The sequence below is a fragment of the Phlebotomus argentipes genome, unplaced genomic scaffold (assembly GCF_947086385.1).
Source record: "Phlebotomus argentipes unplaced genomic scaffold, Phlebotomus argentipes genome assembly contig_2, whole genome shotgun sequence".
NCBI classification, from domain to species: Eukaryota; Metazoa; Arthropoda; class Insecta; order Diptera; family Psychodidae; genus Phlebotomus; species Phlebotomus argentipes.
The window spans coordinates 4,199,240-4,222,439 of NW_026776162.1; the positions used below are offsets into that span (position 1 = coordinate 4,199,240).

The window sequence follows — 23,200 nt, forward strand, 5'->3', positions numbered from 1 at the left end:
GGGCAAAAACACTTGGTCATCACTGGAATTTTCTTCTCATGTCCACCATCAGTGCTGCAGAAGGGGCGCCGAGCGATGCTGCATGAGGACGAGGGAAGAAATTTGCCACGAAACTTCATAATCTTCCCATTTGAGTTGCGACCTATGGAGTGGCACTGCCTATAATGCTGCAAATCTGAAATATGATTACCAGCTTAGCCAAGATTGCTTTGATTTCCAAGGTTATCGTTTTACTTATATTTGAACAATTTGAGCGGCGGTAAAAATACGCACGTATCTAATTTTCCATCGCATCGCCACTCCATGCACAGACACTCAAATATCTCCCCATCACTTTCCCGGCAAGGACTCTGCAGCAGTCTCATTTTTGGGGAAAAGGATGGGCACAGTTGAATGATGCAACTAAGCTGCACAAAAAAAGGAAAAGTGCCATCAAGAGCGCGATGATGATGAATATGCCAAATGATAATTTGTCAGATAAACTAGCGAGAGAGAGAAGAAAAGGAGCAACTTCAAGCTGAGGAAATTGATTTTTTGGCAAGCAGTGAAAAATAATTAACTCGTCACATGACTACCCGAGTAGTCACTATATTCGAGAGTGTAATCCCATTGCCATAATCTCATCGTCATTCGCTGGGCGATGCTGCAGCAAAATAAATAGTTGTTTGAGTGTGGTGGCCTTTTATGTGGTGATCAACCGTATATGCTCCTCTGCTGTGCTATGGAAAGATGTGAGCGCATTAAAATATAATATTTATCGTGTAATTAAAGTGCGTTTAATATACAAAATTGCCGTCAACAATATTGAATCTGTGGCCACTGTATGAATATTTTATTATGGGTCACAGACCAACAATTTACTCCGGCTTTCCGGTGAAATAATCAACTATCCATAGAGCTAATCAACCACTAATTAACACATATATTCATCCATTCACTGACGTTCGGAGAAAATATCTAAATTCAGGTGTGTTCACAGGGAATAACACAAGTGCATATTTCAAAAGGTTAATGTTTTTAATTTTGGCAAATGTTATGCTCAGACGTAGAACATTAAAAAACATATTACCGCGTGTACATAACATTGCGTGTTTTTGCATAATTGATTATATTAACCAAATTTCATGAAACATGTATTTTTCGGAAGCCGCTTAATAATGCAAAATATTGGAAATTTTAATTTTACTTCCCCTTGGGATGTACTTTTTTTTTAAATTCACTGCTTCACTATGCAATTTCGCTAATTATTTTTTCACACACACATAAAGTATGGAAAGCAGCCATGATATGAGTTAATTTGGTCTCTGACTCTTTCAATTTACAGGACGATTGATTAAAACTGCCGCGTTATATCTGCGAATCCAGTATATCTAAGTTATGAGTGAGTATTTTGTCATACTTTGCCGCAAATTTAGAATGTCTTTCATACGGACATGTTTAGCGGATTAACCAAATTTTCAGCTCTAAGTGCAGCATTCTGTAGAAGTTCGCGCATTCTGCGAAATGGCTTTTGTTTGAAATTTATGGATAAACGGGGCGGCGGCAGATATTATTATTATTGTTATTGTTATATAAACGGAGGAGAATCACCCATGAGGCAAGGCAGAGTGTGTAATATGTCGAAAATAGTGGCAGCCACAGAGATTCCAACCCAAATACAGGGACAATATGAAAATGGGCAAGTGAACTGACCATACCGACTATATTGTTCTGGCCCATTCTCATGCCTATGCGCTTCTGGTGTTGTGTAAATGCTATTTAACTATGCATGGTTACTATCAGTGTGATATAATCTAAATGCGAAAATTCACACACACTGCTACACGTCTCCCGTTTTCATTTTCCATCCATTTCTGTGCGCATTTCGCTCACTGCCGATTTGCAAATGACCTCAAGCCATGCCTCAATTTTGTGTGTTTGTTGCATCACAGTTAAAAAGCCATACACAGTCAATTAGGTATAGTGAACCGTTTGATCGAATCCAATTAAACTGGATGCATATTTTCCATATAGCCATGCTCCACTCATCCTCAGCATCGTGTCGAAGTTAGATTAAAACATCCCCGAATGTCCCACTTGTTGGGAAACTTTTCACATCACGCCTCTGCTTTCCACGCCGTGGCGGCTTTTTTGCTCCAGCAGCCTCACGGCGGCCGGTCGCTGAGCTCCATCCACCTTTGATGTTAAGTTGTTGAAATTATCAGCCAAACACGGGATGTCGGTGAGCTGAGGAGTCGCCAGGGAGAGGATGCCTGCAAAGTGGGTGTGAAAGAAGAGTGGCAAACTTGACGGCTTCATAACACAGCCGCACTAGAGTCGTTGCGCGAGTTCTAGGCGAACTAGAGTGCTAGATTGCAACACTGAAAGCTTGTGACGAAACTTGAAACCCACCTCGATCATGACTTGAAACTGGAAATCTGCTCATTCTTCTGTTAATAGTTTCTAAACTATCTCGCCAAACTAGCCACGAAGGCCCGAACTTCGTCATCAACTGAGGCACCTTCGCGCGCCTCTGCTCTCTATGCAACATCACAGGAGGATCCGATTTGGAAGTGGCAAATGGTGTGAATCCCCTCGACAGATCTGCCACCCCGAAAAGCTATTCGCTGGCAAATTATAAATTAATGGAGCTGCTTCCGGCTACGGCATGGCTTTTCGCGCGCGTGAATTGCACAACTTCATTTCAGGGCAGAGTGTAAGTTTTATCTGGACGATGGGACGCTCGGGTGGCTCATCTTTTTGCCAGGGCACTTGTGGCGAGAGTGGGGCGCTGGATAAATATTGTTGTAGACACTCGGCACATCGCGCCCCAAAAAGGGCATTCCATATGCAAGTGAGTTAGGGGCTCAGTGATAAAAATTATTAATTTTTCTCGCGATGATATTGCGATACATATATTTTAGTCGATAAATAAATAAACTATCAACGCTGAGTATCTCACTCAGCCGGGCGATGGTTTTTTTTGTTCACTACCCGCGCAATGGCCCGCGGATGAAATTGTAATGCGGTGAGTTCCATCAATTGGGGGCTTTCAGGCGAATGAGATTGGGTGGGAAAAAATAGCGGTCGAGCTATTTAAAAATCAAGAGCAATATTTTTATCGAAGGGGAGATAAATACAAATGAGTTTGGACGGCAATCAAATCCTATTGTTGTACAATGTGATGACACTTTTACATCGACACATATCACAGGCGCTAATCTTATGCCACTTCTTTCTCCACTTTCCAATGCTGTGCTCTGCAGTGGCTTCAAGTCGTTCAAAAATAAACGATTTGGTTTATCGGATAATTTGTATTGTTCCCAGAGTGCCATTCACTGTCAATGAATTTTCAGAATTGATATAATAGCATTTATTTATCGATACCATCTACATGTGCACATAAAGATCCATGGAAAATGATAAAAACAATTTAGAAATAATATGACACAATACATATATTTATGCACACTGTAATCGCGATTTTATATACGGTATCGAGTGGTGGACTTGGTCAAATAATGGAGTAATTTAATTATTCATAGCATTTAATAAAATCTACTTATCCTGGCAAATATAAATAAATATTGATTTTTAATGCGATACTTAGTGAAATGATGAAATAATATAATTTTTCAAACCCTCAGCGTATTTTAATTGTTATTTGCCCCCTCATTCTCGGATTAATTATCCCTCTCAAGGGACAATTTGCGGTATTGTTGAGATGAAAATCAATGGACCTTTGTTCCGTTGACGTGCCACTTTAACGAGTGTGAATGAATAAAAATAACCATGAGATTAGCAAATTACATCAAATGTGGCTCTCGCCATTGAACGTTCGTCTTCTGAGACCTCATTGACCGCCACACTTCACTAAATGGTAAATTAATGACCTGTCATTACCTTATGGCCAGTGTCCAAATCTCGCAGAGCGTCATTATTGTACTTTCCTCCCGATAGCATGTTTCCCTCGCCCACCGCCCCCATCCACGGCATCCCCAGGAATTTCCCCGTGCGCCACAGTGAGAAATTGTGCACCACTGCATGGATATCGCTCAATGGAAGGTTGGCTGCTCTTGAAATCACAGGGAGATAATGACATCAATCTAATGTGTGTGTGCGAGTGCCTATTTTCGGTGTTTAAGCGGAAAACCTGCCAAAGTATGTAATTTTCTGGCTCCTCTACACCGCCTTCGACGCGGCATTGCACAAAGAATTGGTTGGGGGAAAAACTCAGCGGATGAAAATGAGCAAGGAAAAAAAAGTAGGTGACAAGGAGATAAAGAAAGAAAATGTTGAGAAGACAATTCCTCAAGCGAAATTTTGTCAAGCGCGATTGTGATGAAGTCTATTTCGGTGACACGCGGCGTTACCAATTAAATGAATTTCAAATGATTCTATTTTTATGGGCGAGATGAGAAAAAATAGCCTCCTTGGCTCACGGTTGGCCTGATGGTGCGCGAAACGCAAGCTGCACATGACGGAAGTTCCACTCACATGAAACAATTTGTGGCTTTCCCCAGAAATATTAGCCAGGAATTGTGGGTGGAGATGAAATTTTAAGCCTGAGATATCCCGTGGGGAATATTTAAATTATAAATGGCTTAATTATACTCACTACTCAATGGCTCTCTCCCCTCTGCAGCTGCATTGGCCTTCCTCACTCCCTGGATCATGCTGCGTGTTTATTTGTGTTGTGCTGTTTAATTGCTGAACTTGGAGTGGGACAAGATGCTGAGATGATGGGGGTCTTGAAATTCACAGAGAGAATTCACGTGATAAGTCTAAGAGGAAATCTCCTGAGAGAGACTCTTGAAATGTTGGAAATCCCCTCTCATGCAAGCCCTGATAAAATTTAACAACTTGCACTTGAGCTTTCCGACCAAAATGTATCTCAATTGAACTGTCATGATTTATTCTTGACTTTAAAGCCACAACGATAGAGCCTTATCCCCCAGTTAAATCCTCCCAATATCCCTGCAGGTGTTATGCCATTTGCCAGGCGCCCGTGTTCAATTATATGGAGATGCCTATGGATGACTGTAAGAGCCCATCATAAAGACCCTCAATGACATTTTGCAGAATGAGGCAGAAAGTACATTTCTCGAGTGAATTTATTTCGCGAAATTGACGATATGCATATTATTCCCATTTGCAGTATTTTAAATATCCTGTCTCCCGGAAATTTCCTTGGATATTACCTTGAGAAGTGGAGCCGCATCGCCACGGATTTGTGGGGAAATCCTCTGAGATTTTTTTCTCTACCCCACGAGGACGAATATTGAATTTTTTCTCCACTCTCCCTCTTGGCCAAAAAATGTTCTTGATATTCTCCCACTGGAACTCTTGCCGTGTGCGCTCTCATGAGAGTTTTCAAGTGAAATAGATCCTTCAGTCTCACATATTTAATTCTTAATTCGAACAACCAGCTAAAGGATTTATTGCTCTTGCAGACATTTAGTCAAGTTTTCCCATCAATAGTTGAGAGCGAAGTGTGAGAGTTCATAACATTCTCAGGCATGTCGGAGGGGCAATGAGGAATCGCGCTTGAATTTTTTATTTAATAATTTCTCCATGGGGTGTTGCTCGAGATGAGAATCTGGCATCGTCTCACCACCTCACGCCCAGCGCGCCCGCTGAGGTGGCGCAGTATCTGAACCAGGTAGATATACTGTGGCGTTAAGTGTAATTAAGATCTGTAGCCTCTAACTGTCGCGTTTATCATTTTAAATTTAGCGATGATTGGCGTTTCGGTCGTGAGCGGCACGACGCTGATGATGATGCTTCAGCTGCCAATAATGGGACATGGAACATGTGTTCGTGGCCGCATCTCGCGGATTCCTCGCGAGGAACCTGGCGTGGAGGATGGCTGGGTAATGACGCGGTGACAGATGTCACCAGACTCCATCAATTGCTATGCCCATGATTTTGATGAATGATCCGAACGCGCGGCCTCAGACTCTTGATCGCATCTCACCGTGTCGCTTCCTATAAATATACACTTTGGCCATTGCCCACATACGGGCCAACCGCAAATCCCAAATGATCTGCGCTGGAGTGAGAATTATAAATAAAGTGCAACACCACATCAAGTGTACCTCACATAGTGTATATACTTCTCGGAAAACCAACAACGCTTAAATACGCACTCGAACCGCTTCAGCGGGCCTGAAGAGATCAGGCAAAGAGCAGTGGCAGACGAAATGTGTGCAAAAGCGTTGAATTTTCCCATCTCATTCCGACGATGGATGAGCCAGATGAGACTCTGGAGGTGAGGGGCTGCTCAGTAGCTCCACTGCTGAGGTAATTCAATAATTTCTGCATGAAGAAGACAGGAACAAGGAGTCACTCTCAACCACTTACGTTTCACTTGTTTCACGCCACTTTCACATGGTTTCAGTTCAAATGGATTAAAATCATGCCACACAATCCTTCACACATAGGAATGAATGGATTTACGAATTGTGGTGTGGTTTTCAAAGATAGCCTGACTTAGGCGTCATTGCATCCTTACAGATTTCGTATGTCGGTTCGTAAAACCTATACGAATTTAGGTTGAAACTTCAAGTTTTTGGCCCATTAGGCGGTGAGTTTTCTTTATAAAATCACTGATGATTCTGAGCCACAAATGTAAAACATATGTATGAATTTAGAAACCATACTAGAGAACATAAAGCAGATTACGTAATTCGATTACCTACTGAGCATAAGAGCTTAATTTAAAGCACGCGTGTTAGCACGAAATCGAGTGAACAGCATTAGAACTACACTAACTGGACTCGGGGAATTTTAATTGAGTCTCTCACTATGGAATGTGGAGAAAGAGTTGCTGAAAGTTGAATTATCAACCCCAGAATGGGAGAGCGGCATCTTGAAATCTCATTGAATTTCCCCAATGCCATTTGCAATTATCCCGATGTTTCTATGCGGAATTTTCACGCTATTCGCGTGCGTCCCCGTCGTCACAGGATCGTTGTCGTCTGTTTTATATTCCAGAATTTTACTCATGATATTGCCGCGAGTGGAGCTCGCCTCGTGGTGTTGCCCCACAGCGCGAAGGGGAGTTGATAAACAAAAATTTTTAGTGTTTCACCAATGCTGAATTATACACTGGCGAAGTGGAGTATTTAAATGAGGAGGAGGCTGGAGGTGAAAGAGAGAGAGACATTAATGAGCTCGAAAAAAAGCGTATACATACATTTTAATATGATGTGAAAAAGGGGCATAAAAGTGTATTTTTAACACACTCACCCGCGCTCGCGTATGCGGAAAAGAGCGGATTTTATACCAAATTCGTGTCGCTCCGGCCGATGTGTGTACACAAAAGGACGATGATGGTTCTGTGCAGATCTCATTTGTTTAATTAGACAATTGACGGACGTCTCTGGGCGGATATTCGCTGCGTATGATTCCCAATATTTACATTTGCCCAGATCGAGAAATCCGCAGCGGCTGAGATTTCACCATTCTTGTGTAATTAAGCAAAATTTTCTACTATTTACTGTTACCCACCGATCAATCATAATGATTTATGTGCGGCACGAGGTTTAGGTGAAGACACTTGAAATATTTTGGAATATTGAGGTATCTCTCCACACCATTTCGGGGGCCCTGCTGAAGATGCTCATCGCGGAGAAGAGGAGCTGAGAGACTTCATTGTGTGCATCTGCTGAACCGAACACACTTTTCCGAGGGGAATTGAATGAGACAGTACCACTTTTCGAGCACAAGAAACTATTAAATGTGATTTAGAGTTGTAGTCATTTGGAATAGCAGATAAAGAATAATTAATTTTGACTAAGAGCCCGCCAAATGTGACTTCTCTTAAATATTTCATCTCACACGTTTTTTTCATATGCGCGACTTCTCATCTCGGCCAACGTAATTCAATGGATTCTCACTTCACGGTGATGGCAATAATGAGATGTTTAGATGTTTGAGAAGAAATCCCTCATTTTATTGATACTCCGCACTTTGTTGTGTGTGTTTTTATGTCCACAACTTGTTCCATTAATAATTCTGAAAAATCTCTGCGGCAGACTGAGTCATTTCAAGAAATATGCTGCATTTTTTTCACGTGAAGAGCGAAATTATGCAATTTGTTTGCATCAGCAATTCTCTCACTGATCTGTTGTACGTGAAAATTTCATGTGTTCCACTTTCATCAGTTTCTGTGTCTCACGTGTTATTTTTCATTGGGTGGAGAAAGAGGACTTTTTATTCATATTCGCTTTCCCACCAAGGATAATATTATTTATTAAAATAAACTCGTGAAGTTGGTCGCTGGAATATTGAAGATGGTTTTGCCTTTTAGTTGGTCAAAACTGTAGCACGAACTAGTCATTTTTTTTTCTAGAATATCTGCAGGGCATCATTTTATAAATTCATAGTCATATCTTCAATTTTTTTTTCAAAACAAATTAATTTATTACCAGAATTATTTCGTGCTTCTATGGGGATTTTCTAGATGCAAGAATCTCTGAAATGTTCTCGGATTTTCATCAATTTATGACTAATGTTTAATGTGAAAATTCAAAGAATTTCCCACATTTTTCTCTCTCTCACACTCACACGAGAATGATTCATTGAGAATTTTTATCTCATCTCCCTGGCACGGTCACAAAGACAAGGCGCAAGGCGAGAAACTGAATCAACTTTAATAAGGAACACATTAATCATGTCTTAAAGTGAAATAATTGAAGAAAATGAAAAGTCATATGATGTATAATTAGGAAATATCTTAATTGCTATCACTTGATAGTATTTTGTATCAGATAATGTGTTGATGCTTCTCATTTTCACTTTTTGTATGAATCTTCACGACAGCACTTAAGCATTTCGCCAGTCGCAATCAAATTACTGAATTTGAGCTAGAGGAAGTCTCACTCTATGAGCCGTGATTTCCGTTTAATTTCCTCCGCTGCAACAGAGACAGCGAAGGCTGGAGGATTTGAACCCCATTCTTTGGCTTGAGAAAGTCATTCATGTAAATGTTTTTACACTCCAACATTGTCCGGAAGAAAGTGAAGGAGGAAATCTCTCACTTTGTCCCTAAAATAGAGATACTTCGTTAGTTTTGTCGCGTTGACAACTCCTCAAGTTCAAAGAGAGTCGCGCTGAGATGGGCGGCGAAAGGTTCTTGACTTCTCTCTCCCCCACCCCGAGCATAATCCATTCACTGTGTGACGTGCTCATGCCAAAAAGACTTCGCTATGCAATTAAAAAACAAATATTTTGTTAGAATATCCATTTCCGAAATTAATATTTGGCATGTTGTGTGTATGCTCAAAAGTGTTTGCCCAACTTTCCCCGGGGAGACAGCGAGGGTGCATCTTGCAGTGCTGTCGGGAGGAAATGCAGCGGAAGGAGCGGAAGGATGGCTCAGAAAGATGAGAGGAAATGCGAGAGAGACTTCAAAAGCTCAATTGTTGCCAGAAGAGATAAATACGGAATGATTCTTTTGGTGAACGGAGCCGATTCACCAGCTACATTGAGGGTGTCAACCAACCATAAGTGGGTGGAGAGAAAGCTTCCACGGCACCCGGGAAAATGTGAAAGATGCACGCCATTTGTATAATTATGAGATTTTCAGCCACACGAGACAATTCATTTATATCTCCTCTCTGTCGACTTTTCTCTCCCTCCTCAGAACAGCATTCTCTTGCGAAACACCGAAGAATGCCACAAAGAATTTGTATTTGTACACTTCTTTAGTTTCTCTCGAACCCCAACTCGGTGAAAATTCTCATCAGTGTGGGAGAATAAAAAATATGTTGAAAGATTTTCTCTCGTGAGAAGGCTGCGAATGAATAAATAAGACAAACATCAAAATAGAGTTTAGGGATTTTTCAGCTCAATAGTCATTTCCTTTCGACATTGATTCAACCGCAAAACTCAGCTTTATGTTCTCCGAGGAAGTGCGAAGGAGGAAAGCGCGGAAAACTTCTCAATACCAAATGATTTACATGTTTTCTGTGCGCATTTCAGGCCAATCTTCAGTGTTTTTTCTTCTTTCAATTATGTCAATATTAAAAGACATTTAATCCCATCATAACCCAGAGAAGTGCATAATAATTTAGTAATGTGTCCTCAGAGTGTATTAACACGTGACTACTCTCGAAATTGTTTATGCAAATTTTGAATCTTAATTGAAGAATAATCATATAACTGACTTAATTTCGTTGCTCTTTAAGATGAGAACCACTTGCAAAGCAAACAATGTTAGTTGTGAAACATTGAATCTCCAAATATTTGCGTAAAATGAGAGAGAAGACTGCCAGCGACATCTACAGTGAAAAATACAAGGTGAAATTGGCGGGAGAAAAAGTGTCTCGACTCAGTGACTTCATGCTTTTCTCACTTCCAAATTGAATTGCGCTACAACCAGTTGCGTGCGATTAAATGAATGCTCAGGGAGAAAAGGGAGAAAAGTATATAGAGGAATGAGTTTGCAGGACAAAAATTGTATTTTCATCTCGTTGATAGTCCCCGTCCAGTAGCGGGCTCACTAGTTACAAAACTTTACATCTAAAGTGTATATAAAAATATATATTGCTGTCGGGAAGCCTCGTAAAACACGTGTTATAATCTTTCCCTCTCGGTGTCACTCCGACGATAGCATGAACTATGCATGTGATAATTGCATCTTATTGCTGCCATGTGGGATTATTGGGCAAAATTCATAGCAGAGAGACAAAATGAGGTACACAGGAGACACTGCGCCAACAGTAAAATCCACTCCGTTGATAACTTATTTTGAGACAACGCTATTAAAACTAAATATCGGTTCCATTTCGACTATAATCTCATGCAGTTATGTGCATCTGCATTTCATGAACATGCTCACCAGAGGAACCCATCGCCTAATGTGTGCCTTAATTTAATTTACCAATAATCACAGAGGCGTAAAATATAATGGACATTCTCTACTCCGAACACGTCACATGTGGAAAGTGCAATTTCCCTTGGAAATTTGCCCCACATTCACGATGCCATGGGGCGAGTGCATGCAGTGCCGGAGGTCAGACAAGGGCACATGGACGATAGATCTGCAAGATTCAGATTCTCAGAAATTTACACAGTCGATTTGAGAAAGGCATAAGAAACGAAGGGAAGAGAAGAAGATGCTCTCGTCGTTCGCGGAAAAGTCATCGCGCGCGTCATGTTCCAGATGTGGTGGCAAATGCAGATGGAAAGTTTATAAATTATAAAAGTTCTTCAAAAAATGATCTAACTTAATTAATCCGTCTTCTTCTCGCTCTCAATCCACCATCGTGCTGTCGGTGTGTGTGTCTCTCAATTTCAGAAATGACGCCCGCGGGAGGATCAATTCTTCTCTCGCTTGGACGAATCTATGCTCTTCGTGAGCTCGGTGAGAACGTCTTTGAAGATGATGGGATCCAAATTGCGGCCCAGCATGTAGATAATCCACCAGTCGCCGATATCAACCTTGTTGGAAATGGACTTGGCCACCTCTCTCGGCACCATGCGATTGCGTGCATTGAGGATTCTGGCACGAACTGCTGGCATCGTTATAATCATGACCCTGGAGGCACAAGAGGAGAGCCACCGAAAGATTAGTTTTCTCCCTCCCGAACAATGTATGTGACATGATGCAGGGAATTACACTCACCGATAAATTATTAATCCGACAAGAAGAATGGCCAGGATAATGTACCAGAACCATATGAATATGTACGTCTTCTCGTTGACAATGTTCAGCGGCAGGATGCAGAGGGAGTCGTGCTTCTGAATGGAGCCCGACGATCCGTACTTGTGGAAGATGCACTTTGTCACACGCGGAAAAACATACACCATGGGATCAAATCGGTTCTCCTGCGGTGTCTCGGACAGCCTCATCACCCGCAGGCCATAGGACATGAATTCACCGTCAAAGAACTTATTCATGAGCCACAGTTGAATGACAATGTTGACGAAGCAGAGGAGTTCACAGCCCCAGTAGCGAATGGCGTACAGTTTATGGCGCTGGCGGGGAATAAAAGACACTCGTGAATTATTCAGAAATATTGTTTTTCACCCCCACGTGTCATACCTTCAGATGCTGCAGCATGTAGTCGATGAGCACCTTCTTCTTGGCCGTCTTCTCCTCCTCGCGGCAGATGCCCAAATTCAGTCCCATCACGATGGTCCTCAGGAGACCACCCTCGAACGAGTCCCAGAGAAACTTCGGGGTGTAGCATGCGATTGCCTGGGAAGAGAAGCACGAGGAAACAATTACCCAAGAATCTCTCTCTCTCTCTCGCTCTCCATCTTGCCGTGCATGCAATAGAGGCCCTTGAGAGGCATTACAGTTGGCATTGGCAAAGTGGATAGATTCAATTCCCAGCGTTTTGCTGAAGACACTTTCATAGGTGTTAATTTATTTAACCGAATTCTTTTGAAAGTGTCGACTGGATGTCTACGACCGACCTTAATTAGTCAATTAACCGACTGGCAGCACGTAAATAATGTAATTGTGGTTTCTGCAAATAATTGTTATGTATTCGTACATAAATGTTTAATGGAAACAAATTACTTAAATCGTCTCAATATAATCTCACGCCAATTGTGCAATGTGCATGTGTGTATTGATCAGATCGATTAGATGTGTATTTTGAGCAGGTGTGATTTTTCCGCCACGGAAGAATTTCCGCTTCAAAGTGCTTTGTTTTTATTGCATCTCGACGTGCTTCTTGAAATTCGATGAATTTCATTTACAATAACCATTTTGGTACAGTGAAAATTCATACATATTCTTTTTCTCAATTGAAATGGACACAACTATCTGGAACAAGTTGCCATAAATATTGCATTAGGCATATTCCCTGGCACTTTGGTGATGTCAGAACGGACCTCGGGTTGGGTAAATTGAAATAAATTGCCCACCGTACGATAGCAATTGCCCGATGCGGCATCTTGGCCAAGGCACGGAATCGTGGCCGGCCAAAGATTGGGCAGAGAGAGCGGGAAGAAGGAAAAGATGGCAAGTGAAGCAACAGCATATTAATGTATCTCCACGTTCAATATGCGATGGACATGGATTTTTCTCCACCACACTTACTTGGCCTCCGCCACTACTTCGTCATGTCACTACTATTTTCATACTTGGGCTCCCACTCAAGTCAGTGGGAGCATATGTGGCGAGAAAAGTAAATTAAATTGATGTTAATTTTTTCGAGCATCTTTTTCAATTGAGCCGTGTGGCAATCAGGGATGGACTCGGGGTGTGTTCTCCGCGCTCACACAGAGCGGATGATGCAACTCACCTGGAAGAAGAGCACGAAGCAGACCCACTGGTAGTACGTGTAGTACTTCTTGGCACTCTCGTCGTCGAAGTCATTGCTGATTCCTGGATGTGCCACATCGAGCCCCACCTAGAATGTTGGCATTTAGAGCGGCTGCCACTGGGCGACAGTGCGCTGGACGCTTACCTGCCTCCGAAAGGCATCTGGCATGGTGAAAGTGCTGGAGATCCAGCAGAAGGTATTTACAACGTGGGTCGGGATCCCGGTGACGATGCAACTGATGGGCTGACCCACGTACTGGGTGGCAGTTATGATGAGACTACATGTGAGCAGGAGCACTGTGGTGAAGACATTATGCAGGCGAAAGACGGCGTTGTCCGTCTGGATCTCCTGGAGCTTGAAGTAGTCCTTGAGTCCTCCCAGGAGCTTATACATTGTGGCTTACACTGATCTCAGTCTATCGCGGAATGAATCACTACTACGCGGATCTCATGCACACAGTCACTTGGCAATTGGGCATACTTAATTGCAACAGTCTCTGGCTAAGCGCCCCATTTTGCACTTGAACACATCACAAAGATCAACACCCGCGGAGGCTTCCTGGTCCTGGGATGGAGCCCCCACTCCTCAGGGGGATGTCCTGGATTTTCCCGCGCTTTTTCCGTCCTCTCTCCGCAGCGAAAGGGATGCCCTTGCGCCGCTGCAGCAATTTGTAAACGCTGCCCGAGTGAATTTCGTCGCTGTTTCTCTCTGCAAACTGAATTACGTGATACACAACTGTGCTGGAGCTCCAATCTGATTGATACTACTACACTACGAGGACACCGCCGAGTACAGAGCAACCTCTCCACTCCAGCGGGCCCCCTCCAGATGTATTTTATAATGGCTATCTACACGATTGATGTGTATATAAGCGTGTAAACTTACTGGGAATGGAGTTGAGTGAGCTGAGACCCCTCTTTGTGGTTGCTTCGCGTGTTATTATTTTGCCTTTGCTTGTGTCTCCTCACCGATGGTCGGACTTTGCCAGACTCTGGCACTGTATTTGGCTGCTTTCAATCTCTCTCTCCCTCCCATTCTCGCAGCCCAATCGCCTGGGGAGGGCAACTCGTCAATTGTCTCAGCAATTGCCCATCCACATGGGATGTTGGCGACACGACAGCACCCACTATTGTGTGCAATTTCGCCGGGATGACACCCGAAAAGAGTTCAGCTCCAGCGAGCACACCGGCCGCTGCGCTATTCGTGTCAGAAATTGCTGTGACACAGGCGAAAGAGCAGGAATTCTGCTTGAGGAACTCACTGAAAATGCGCTGTCTTCGGCGCGTAAGAAGGTTGCCAGTCCCTGGATTGTGCGTGCTGGCACTCTTTCGCAGCCACTCGCATTCGTTCCCTTGGAAACATCACTCAACAGGGTGCCAGAGTGAGAGGGAGCGACCAGGACCCTGGCCCTTCCATCATCTTCTGCATGGGGAGAAATTCGACTCTGACCTACTCTGAGGCGGGAAATGCAGCGTTTCGCATGCGGAGATATTTATGAACCGTCATGTCTCGAGGCAGGGTCCGTTTTCGGTCGAAAGCTGCTGTCGCATTCCTCGAGAACCGTGCCTAAAAATTCCACAGCGCGCCAGAGATTTTTTCAAAGCGACACTTTATCAGCTTCCTATAATGGATTTATAAGTACTAATCAGTGGCAAGCTCTCAAGTGCTATTAGCTGTTATCAGGCAGGAAGAGGATATGTGTGCGTCAGAGAGCCCGAGAACTGAGGCGTCATTGAGACTCCAGAAGCTTCTGCTTAGTCTACATCCTCTTCGAAAATAACACCGGAACATTATGTGAAGGGTAACCCTTCTAATCGTGAATTGATGTCTTCCGCACTCGAGAGACACCCTTCCAGCTGTAACACAATCCCTTGTGCTCGCTTCCCCGTTGTTTTGATTTTTTGTCCTGATTCCCATGAAATATTGAGTTTGTTCATGCGCCCAAGCTCTCACCGAGTCTCCGTGCTCGAATGTATTATAGAATTTTGCCCCGAGTGTAATTGCTCTTAACGACTCAATCGCTCACGATTAAAAAGGCTTTTTCATAAATTAATTACGTAGAAGTGTGACCTTATTATTGCTTGCTATCGCAAAATTCACCCATTAATCTCTGTCTCAAATTGCTTCAATTTTAAATAAAACTCTTGATAGACTCGCGGCACTTGCATAATTTTATTTTCCACAATTACGCAACGCTCCTCTTATCACTTGGTGGTTATAAGTAAAAATAGCACATAGTTGTGAAAAATACAAGAACCAACAGTTAAACACTAATTTGAGGCACTCGAGTTTCCATAAAAATTCCTCTCTCAATAATAATTCTCACTCGGAATGACACTTTTTCGCAGTCATGTTGCTTTGCCTCAAAATTGGGTCGTTGTGTTTTGTATTCAATTTATCTCAATTGAGACTGAAAGCGTGTGTCACTCTAATACAACATACTTGTACTTACGCGACAGCTAAACATATTAAAAGTGAGAAAATTCAGAGTGTAAATGAGAAACACTGCAATTGAAATCTCAATTTGTTCGGGCTTCAGAGCCAGGTTTTTATTACTAAACTCAGTACTATATGTACGTGAATTATATAGGCCTATAAAAGTCAATACGTGCGATTAATTTAAGCGCCTTGACTGCGAATTTATTAGCTTTTGTTTTTGGCGATCGTAAACAATTACTATGAATAATGGAATCATTCACTGATTGTTGAGGGAAGCTTCTCTCATTTAGCAACAAAACATCAGTAGGACAGACATGTGACAACATTCTAGGCTAAAAGACTTTGAAGAATGCTGTGGGAGTTTGCTATGCAAAAAAGACTGATGCTAAACTTTTATGAAAACAATAAATTACACCTTCTGTCTGACTAATAAATAAATAAACACTAATCGTGCTAATCATGCTATTTGCTCACTTGCATGTGGAACATGTAGACAAAGCTTGTGAGATTAAGATTTGCAGAAACAAATCCCTGAACTGTGCGACGAGACGAGATCGAGTCTTAATATAGGGCTATCTGTCTCAGTGTATGATTAAATTGACCTTTTTACTTGACCCAAATTTAGCATTTTGGTGTGGATATAAAAACTTGGCGCAATGCTTCTTGAGATTACAGTTTTCCCGTTCCTCTTGGTTACATTGAGATATGGTTGATTTATGAACAATTGTTTCCACTTCACGATTGTCAATTTAGCTTGACTTGCAGTCACATTAAACTTTCATTCTATTCTTTTTCATTTCGCTACTCGCTTTTTCTTACATGCTTTGTGTCTAAAATGTTAAGCGTGAGTTGAACAAATTTGCGGCGAATTTTGTCACATAGTTTTAGTGATGATGAAAATAAAAAAAGCTGGTTAGTGTGCGGACGCCACGGTTGGAATTCATTGACCCCGTAAGAAAATGATGATTACGCACACGAAACTCAATTTTAATGCCACAAATTCATTTGATGGTGTTGAGCCGCATCACAACTCAATCAAAAAACAGTGTGTCTCTTCGCTCTGTGAATAATTTTCCAATGCCCAGAATGGTAACATGTGCGATAAACGGGCTCATGGTAGTTTCTTTTAAATGCCTCGCCTTTTCGTGAGGGCCAGAAAAAGGCATTGGCAACTGGTTCTTCGTGGGGCCTTTAAAAGACATTTTCTCTCTCTCCTCGAGCGCTTGTGGATAAAACAAACAAATCCAATGAGGCAAAGCGGGCAAAGCCGTGGGCTTGGAGTACAGTTGGGAGAATTCAGCATCTCTGAAATGTCGATAATTGCACTGCTGCTGCTGCCTTTTCTTAGACCTTTGTACCTTCTGGCCAATTGCTGGGTAGACAGAGGTGATCGGCGGGGTGTTGCTGCGGGTGATCTTCTCTGTTTGTGTTTTCAGACGAGTTTTATTCTCCTAAACGCGTCGTTCATCACATTTTACAGTTCTCCGACCATCTCTTCTTTACCATTTTCGTACATGAACCATCCCATATGTAAGAAATTGGCCTTAACGCTCAAACCATCTTCGGTTCAATTTCTTGTACGGCGCGCGTCTGTGTTGGTCATGCAGCAGAAAAAGGCAAAATGTTGCCTATATACCGAGCTATGTAGCCAGAGAAATTCCTTCGCCTGATGTTTCTGCCGAAGACACCGTGCATCGATATGTATGCTCGGCGCAGGGCTTGAGAACCTTTCCGCAGATTCTGAGAGGACTTCAGGCGAGGGGAGAAGCGATCCAGAGAGCAAACGCACGAGTGCATTTTATTGATGAATTCCACGAATTTCGACAGTGTCTGTCTTTGTCAGGCACCCTAATAAGTTCGAACTACGCATTGCGTTTTAAAGAAAGGATAAGCCAAGAGGGTTGTCATTACATAAATAAAGTGACAAACTACTAATGTAGGAATAATTATTAATGAATAATTAAAGAGAATCAATTTTAAATCAGTCTTTTTAAAATTACAAATCTTATACTTGTTTGAAATTTCAAACATTTCATCATAATTATTGATTTAAACATCAATTTCATGTTTGTGAATGAAAATCCTTCAAACACAAGTTCAAACACTTAAAGTATTTTGTTTCTTAACATGACCTACCTCTGGCAACAAAGGGATGAATGTACTTTGTCCCAGATGTAATACAATGAGGGGAAAATTCGACGTTTGTGTATAAAAGACGGAAATTGCATCATCCAAATGTGGTAGGAAAAAATCACACATTTCAAACGATTGAAGTCATGAATTCATGGATATACAATTTGACGGGGCGTTTCAGATGGGATGACCAAAAAATTGCCCTCAAGCACGCTCAGAAATGTCTCACGAGTGACGCAAAATGATGCAATTCTCTTGCAATTTCCATGCGTGAAATGTGACATGGGGAAAATCTCGTGAAATAACAACAATCCAGCAGACGCTTTCTCCCGTCAATGGGAAAAAACATTGTGTCACAGCAGCAAAAAGTCGTCTGCACAATAACTATGTTTACAAATTACTCTATTACTGTGCATATGAACATATCATGCAAATTGGGATTTATGTTAACACAATAAGTTCAGTGAGACACGAAATAGAGCTATTTGTGGCATGTTTACTGTATTCATTCACGGTATAAATTTCAATTGAATCTCTTCCCACTTTTAAATGACATCCTATTGGACGCTGTAAAAATAGATTGGTCGAGATGAAAAATTTCAAAATGCAAATTGTCATTGATTGCATTTCAGCTATTTCCTCTCATTCACTGTGAGAGCCATGACTTGACAATAATTTTCTACCATGAATTTATCGCTCCAATTTGATTGTAAAATACCATCAATTGGCAATTAACAGAGCAGTTTTAATCAGCCTCCACGCGCAATTGTACACCTCATTGGTGCCTATTTGCCATATGTCACATGACTCCCATAATTCGTGTGTCATGCATTCTGCGTTAATTCAATTACAGGATGGGAAATAAATTGGCGGGTTGTCGGCTGTTGACCAGGCCAATTGACTTCTTTTGCATCTTGCCACAATTGGGAGATGGACGCAAGCAGTGGAGCCGAGTGGGTGGCTTGATTGTGAGAATTTGGCACTTTTTATTGAACAGCGCATCAACATTTTGGTGTCTTGTGATCCTCCATCGCGTCTCATTGTGCCTTCCATTGATCAATTCTGAACAGTCATTGGGGAGTCTGAAGAACAGAGTTGATCTTAGAGTTGATCTTCACCGCAAGTTGGCATTTTTCTCACATCTCTCAGCGATTTTGACACAAAAGCATCATCGTGTGTTTCTCATGCTGATCACGACGAGGGAGAAATGCTTTACCTTGGAAATGAAAAGAATTTCTCGGAAACCTACAAGGTCTCTGAGAATTTCATTATGACTAACCCCTTTTGACTTGTCTCTCCTTTCTCTTTCCCATCCTTCCCCAATACAAAGGCACTCCTGATCATTAAACATTCTGATTGAATTTATTGGTCGTCACAGAGGGTAATAATTGATATTCATTGCATCATATGCGCACTTTGCACGGCGGCCAAAAGTTGATGAGATGCAGAGGCGCTTCATGACCAAATTTGCATTCTCAATCACTGGGCGATGGTGTGTTGGTAAGAACAGCCATCTTGTTACATAAAAGACACCCAGAGAACGAGAATACCAAAAAGAAGTAAGCAGAGTTCTAGGGTCGTCGCACTTCTTTGACCTCTACGTCTTGATCTCATATGTGTTGCCTGTGTCTGCACTTCTGTCCACCGCTCTCGCGAGGTGAGTCCAACACGGGAGTTCTTGCACACAGGCAAACATCACTCTGCGGTGATGCATATATTTGGCTAGAAAAATATATAATACTTAAGCTAATTTTGTGGATTTTTCAGCAATATCCACTGTGTCGATGTTTTCATTTTCCGCCTGCTGAATCATTATGGAATTCTCAGGATTGTCTTCACTGTGTCGACGCAATTCAACAATCTCTTCCTCCTCATCCACTTCCTCAGCCACAGCCTCGCCACTGAGTTCCGTCACGAGGGACGAAAGCAGCTCCCGGAACACCGGAGGATCCAGATTCTTCGCGATGTAGTAGAGAAACAACCAATCCGAGAAGGTGAGACTCTTCCTAATCACCACCATGTCGTGCGGATGCAATCGTCCCGGGCACGCCATTGAGAAGACGAAGCCATTGAATTTTGTGGACCTGTCGAAGATACGAATAAATTATTGAGAACTTCTATCGGCCAGTGACTAATCTCATGAGTGACACCTTGAGTGGAGGATCAGCGTTAAGAAACGCCAGGTGAATGAGAAGAGCGATACAACCATCAGAATGATAAACCAAAACCAGAGGAAGGTGTATATCTTCTCATTCATGACATTAAGTGCCATGACGCAGAGGGCATCGTGCTTCTGGATGGATCCTGAGGCGCCGTACTTGTAGAAGTGGCACTTGGTCACCTTCGGAAAGACCACATCCAGGGGATCCATGGGGCCCTGCAATCACCATTAAATGGGCATTTCATTAGCTCTTTCAGTAGCCACAAACAGCGAGGGGAGACCAACTAGCCAACGTGAGAGGAAGCCAGCTTAAGTAAAGCGTAATAGCTTAGGCACTGATTAATGACTCAAAAATTGTAAAAAATGATTCAAAAACCAGTGCTTTCGCGTGCAAAAAATCGCATATCTCATAACGTAATAAACTTGAATTTGCAAGGTCAACTAAATCAATCATTTCCGTTTATAGATGATAAAGAATTTCGCGAAACTCGCCATTCAATTCGCGGTTGTGCTTTTAATTTTCTCAGAAAACACTATTGAGTGTTAGTATTGCTAATCATATTTTACGAGCGTCATGATTCACAATGCACTGTACAATTGAAAAAAAAATTGCATCAGACGTTTATCGTCTAAATACTCCTCAATTTCAATGCAATTTTCTTTTTCGATAACACCACCGTGGGAAAGTCTATGTTACAATTTTCAACACGTGCACATTATGTATCAATGATTTCGGAATGTAGGAAAATCTTGTATATAGATGGGAAAATGTGCTTTACCTCAAAATTACCTTGGATGAAATCAATCCCGAGTGTCAGGAATTGACCATTGAGGAAGACATTGACGTAATGGATCTGCAGAATGAGGTTTGCGAAGCAGAGGAATTCGCAGAAGATCAGTCTTGGTGCCCACCAGCGATTAACTCGGAGATGTCGCAGAAAGTCCATCTTAATTATCGCCACTCTCTCGGCGATGGTTTTCCTGCACCTGAGCGTCTGATTGGGGGTGATTTGGACGTCATTCTGGCACTTGATGTGCCAAGAGAGACTGGTCATTTGCAAGCCATACACCAGCACCTTAATCCTCCCTTTCTCCCAACTCCTCCACAGCAAGTGCGGCATGTAAAACATGAGAGCCTGGCCGAAGAGGACGAACGGCACCCACTGATAGTAGGCATGGAACTTCTTTTCGTCATCATCGTACACAGGACCAATGCCGGGGTGTGGAATGTTGCCACGCTCGAGCATTGACTCGTTGAGATGTCTCACCTGCGAGATGAGATCTTGTCAACAAGGTGTAAATCACAGGGGAGATAGGCCTCTCCCCAGACTCGCATTGCCCGATAATTACTCACAATTGTAAAGGTCGTGGTGAAGAAGCAGAAGGTGTTGATCACATGCTCAGGTATGGTCGGGGCTCCCCCTGTCATGCATCTTATGTGCTCTCCAATGTATTGTCTAATGGGGGAACAAGCAGAATTCAATTAACCGGACACTCTGGCATTGGCCGAGCGAAAGCCACCCGGGAGATGTTTTCACCAATTAACAGCACACCAATTCTCTCACATTTCTCACATTTTTCTCACCTCGATGTCACCAGCACAGTGCAGACGAGTAGGATGATAAAAGTCGCCCGATAGTGAAATTTGAATGCCAAATTGTCGATTGAATAGACTTTGGACTTGAATTTGAGCTGAGTGGCGATCCCTTCGAACGACTTCAGCATTTTCCCTCCAAATCACTTGCGATCCTATTGACACCACTGTTGCCACTATACTTATTCACAAAATGTAGCCATTCAATTGTCACACATTGATTGCGTTTGCACCTTTATCAGGTGCCTTCTCACAATTTTCCAGTGATAAAGAATGGCTCACATCACCTTGTATGGATTGTGAGACATTTTACCAACACTCAATTTTTTGTCCAAATATCGAGCCCTATTGGCGACAACGATTGGCGCTGAAATAAGCAGACAATGCCTTTGATATCTCGTTAGCGAAATGGCCATAACTAAAATATTAGCACCGAAGCGGCTGTAATATCAGCAAAGAAGTCAAAATATACCCCATACTAAAGGCGAGTCAAGAGAAATGTTCTGGATCCAAAGCAATCCGTCAAACATGATAAGCTTATAGATATTGCGACATTCCCGGGTGATTCGGAACTTCTTCTGAGACCCAGAAATATGTGTGTTGTGTAACTCAACCCTAAAAAGAGCCTTGTGTGCACAAAACATCATTACAAAGCCTTATCTTATCGGGAATGTCTTCATTTTTTCACTCGCTAGTGGATCTTTTCAGCAAGATAACAATGTCTCACGACACTGAATCTCTTCGGTTGGCTCAGATGGCAAGAATAGAAGTTAAACAATTAAAATGGTATCTATATCGTCACTGTGGCGTCACGGCGTGATACCGAAGACGTTGTTATCAAGTGGAAAATCATCCACATTTCTCATCCTGCATTTCGGTTTCACTCAGCCCCAAAACACACAGCGAGCGTGTGTAATTTATTGTGCGGCTGATACTGCGCCTTATCAGTTTGTACAAGGTAATAATATTCCGTGTTAGCGCCTTCGTGATTGCATTTGATTCACATTTTTGGTGTGATTGTCGTGTTAATTTGGCCCGACCGATGGGAGGGTGGAATGTGTGATTTTTCAATCAGCGACATGTTAATTTTCTCTCTATTTTCGACTATCCAATGCCGATAGTGTCGAAAGCTTTCCAATTTTACTGATTACCTGTGCTTCTGTCTCACTTTACACCTCGCCCAGGAATTTTTGATCATCTTCTCTTTTTCTGATAGTTGCGTTAATTGGCAAGCAAAACAATTGCGTGGAAAAAAGGGAAAATATGACTGACAAATGCCAATTTGTCTAATTGGGCAATATTATACACCCAAAGATGTTGCAAGATAGTGGCGATGAGGGAGAAAAAGAAGAGAAATGTCGACAATGGTTGGAGAGGATCTTCTGCAGATCTTTGCCAAGAAAAAAAAGCCTCTCCCAAATTCAAATCACGTCCATTTTTCATTATATAGAATATTTTGGCATTAGTCATGCAGAAAGAGTTTCTTGGTGAATGTCGGCGAAGATTTTTATAAAATATACAACATTCGGAGTGACGTGGAAAAAGGCACTCTCTTCGGTGGACGATTGAAGGCACAAGAGAGCAAAGAAGTGAAGAAAAAACGCGACC

At 42.2% G+C, this 23,200-nt stretch overlaps 1 protein-coding gene across 1 annotated transcript; it reads right to left on the minus strand.

Moving 5' to 3' along the window:
• Nucleotides 1-10,405: 10,405 nt before the first annotated feature.
• On the minus strand, nt 10,406-21,985 carry LOC132264797 (uncharacterized). The gene is made up of 14 exons (XM_059765119.1): nt 21,584-21,985; nt 21,353-21,455; nt 20,778-21,266; nt 19,988-20,214; nt 19,585-19,921; nt 19,461-19,537; nt 18,689-18,919; nt 14,527-14,719; nt 13,809-13,980; nt 13,410-13,663; nt 13,245-13,352; nt 12,032-12,187; nt 11,612-11,964; nt 10,406-11,524 (listed from the first exon to the last, which is right to left on the minus strand). The coding sequence occupies exons 1-14, from the start codon at nt 21,721-21,723 to the stop codon at nt 11,305-11,307; spliced, it is 3,060 nt and encodes a 1,019-aa protein (XP_059621102.1). The 5' UTR covers nt 21,724-21,985; the 3' UTR covers nt 10,406-11,304.
• Between the last annotated feature and the right edge of the window lie 1,215 nt (nt 21,986-23,200).

What these genes read in the sequence shown, in the direction of transcription:
- LOC132264797 (XM_059765119.1), bottom strand. Translation starts at nt 21,723, where the DNA reads ATGCTGAAGTCGTTCGAAGGGATCGCCACTCAGCTCAAATTCAAGTCC. An exon ending in ACGCTGATCCTCCACTCAAG is followed by an intron (nt 19,922 to 19,987) that starts GTGTCACTCATG and finishes TATCTTCGACAG; the next exon opens with GTCCACAAAATTCAATGGCT. An exon ending in ACCAGGAAGCCTCCGCGGGT is followed by an intron (nt 13,664 to 13,808) that starts GTTGATCTTTGT and finishes GATCAGTGTAAG; the next exon opens with CCACAATGTATAAGCTCCTG.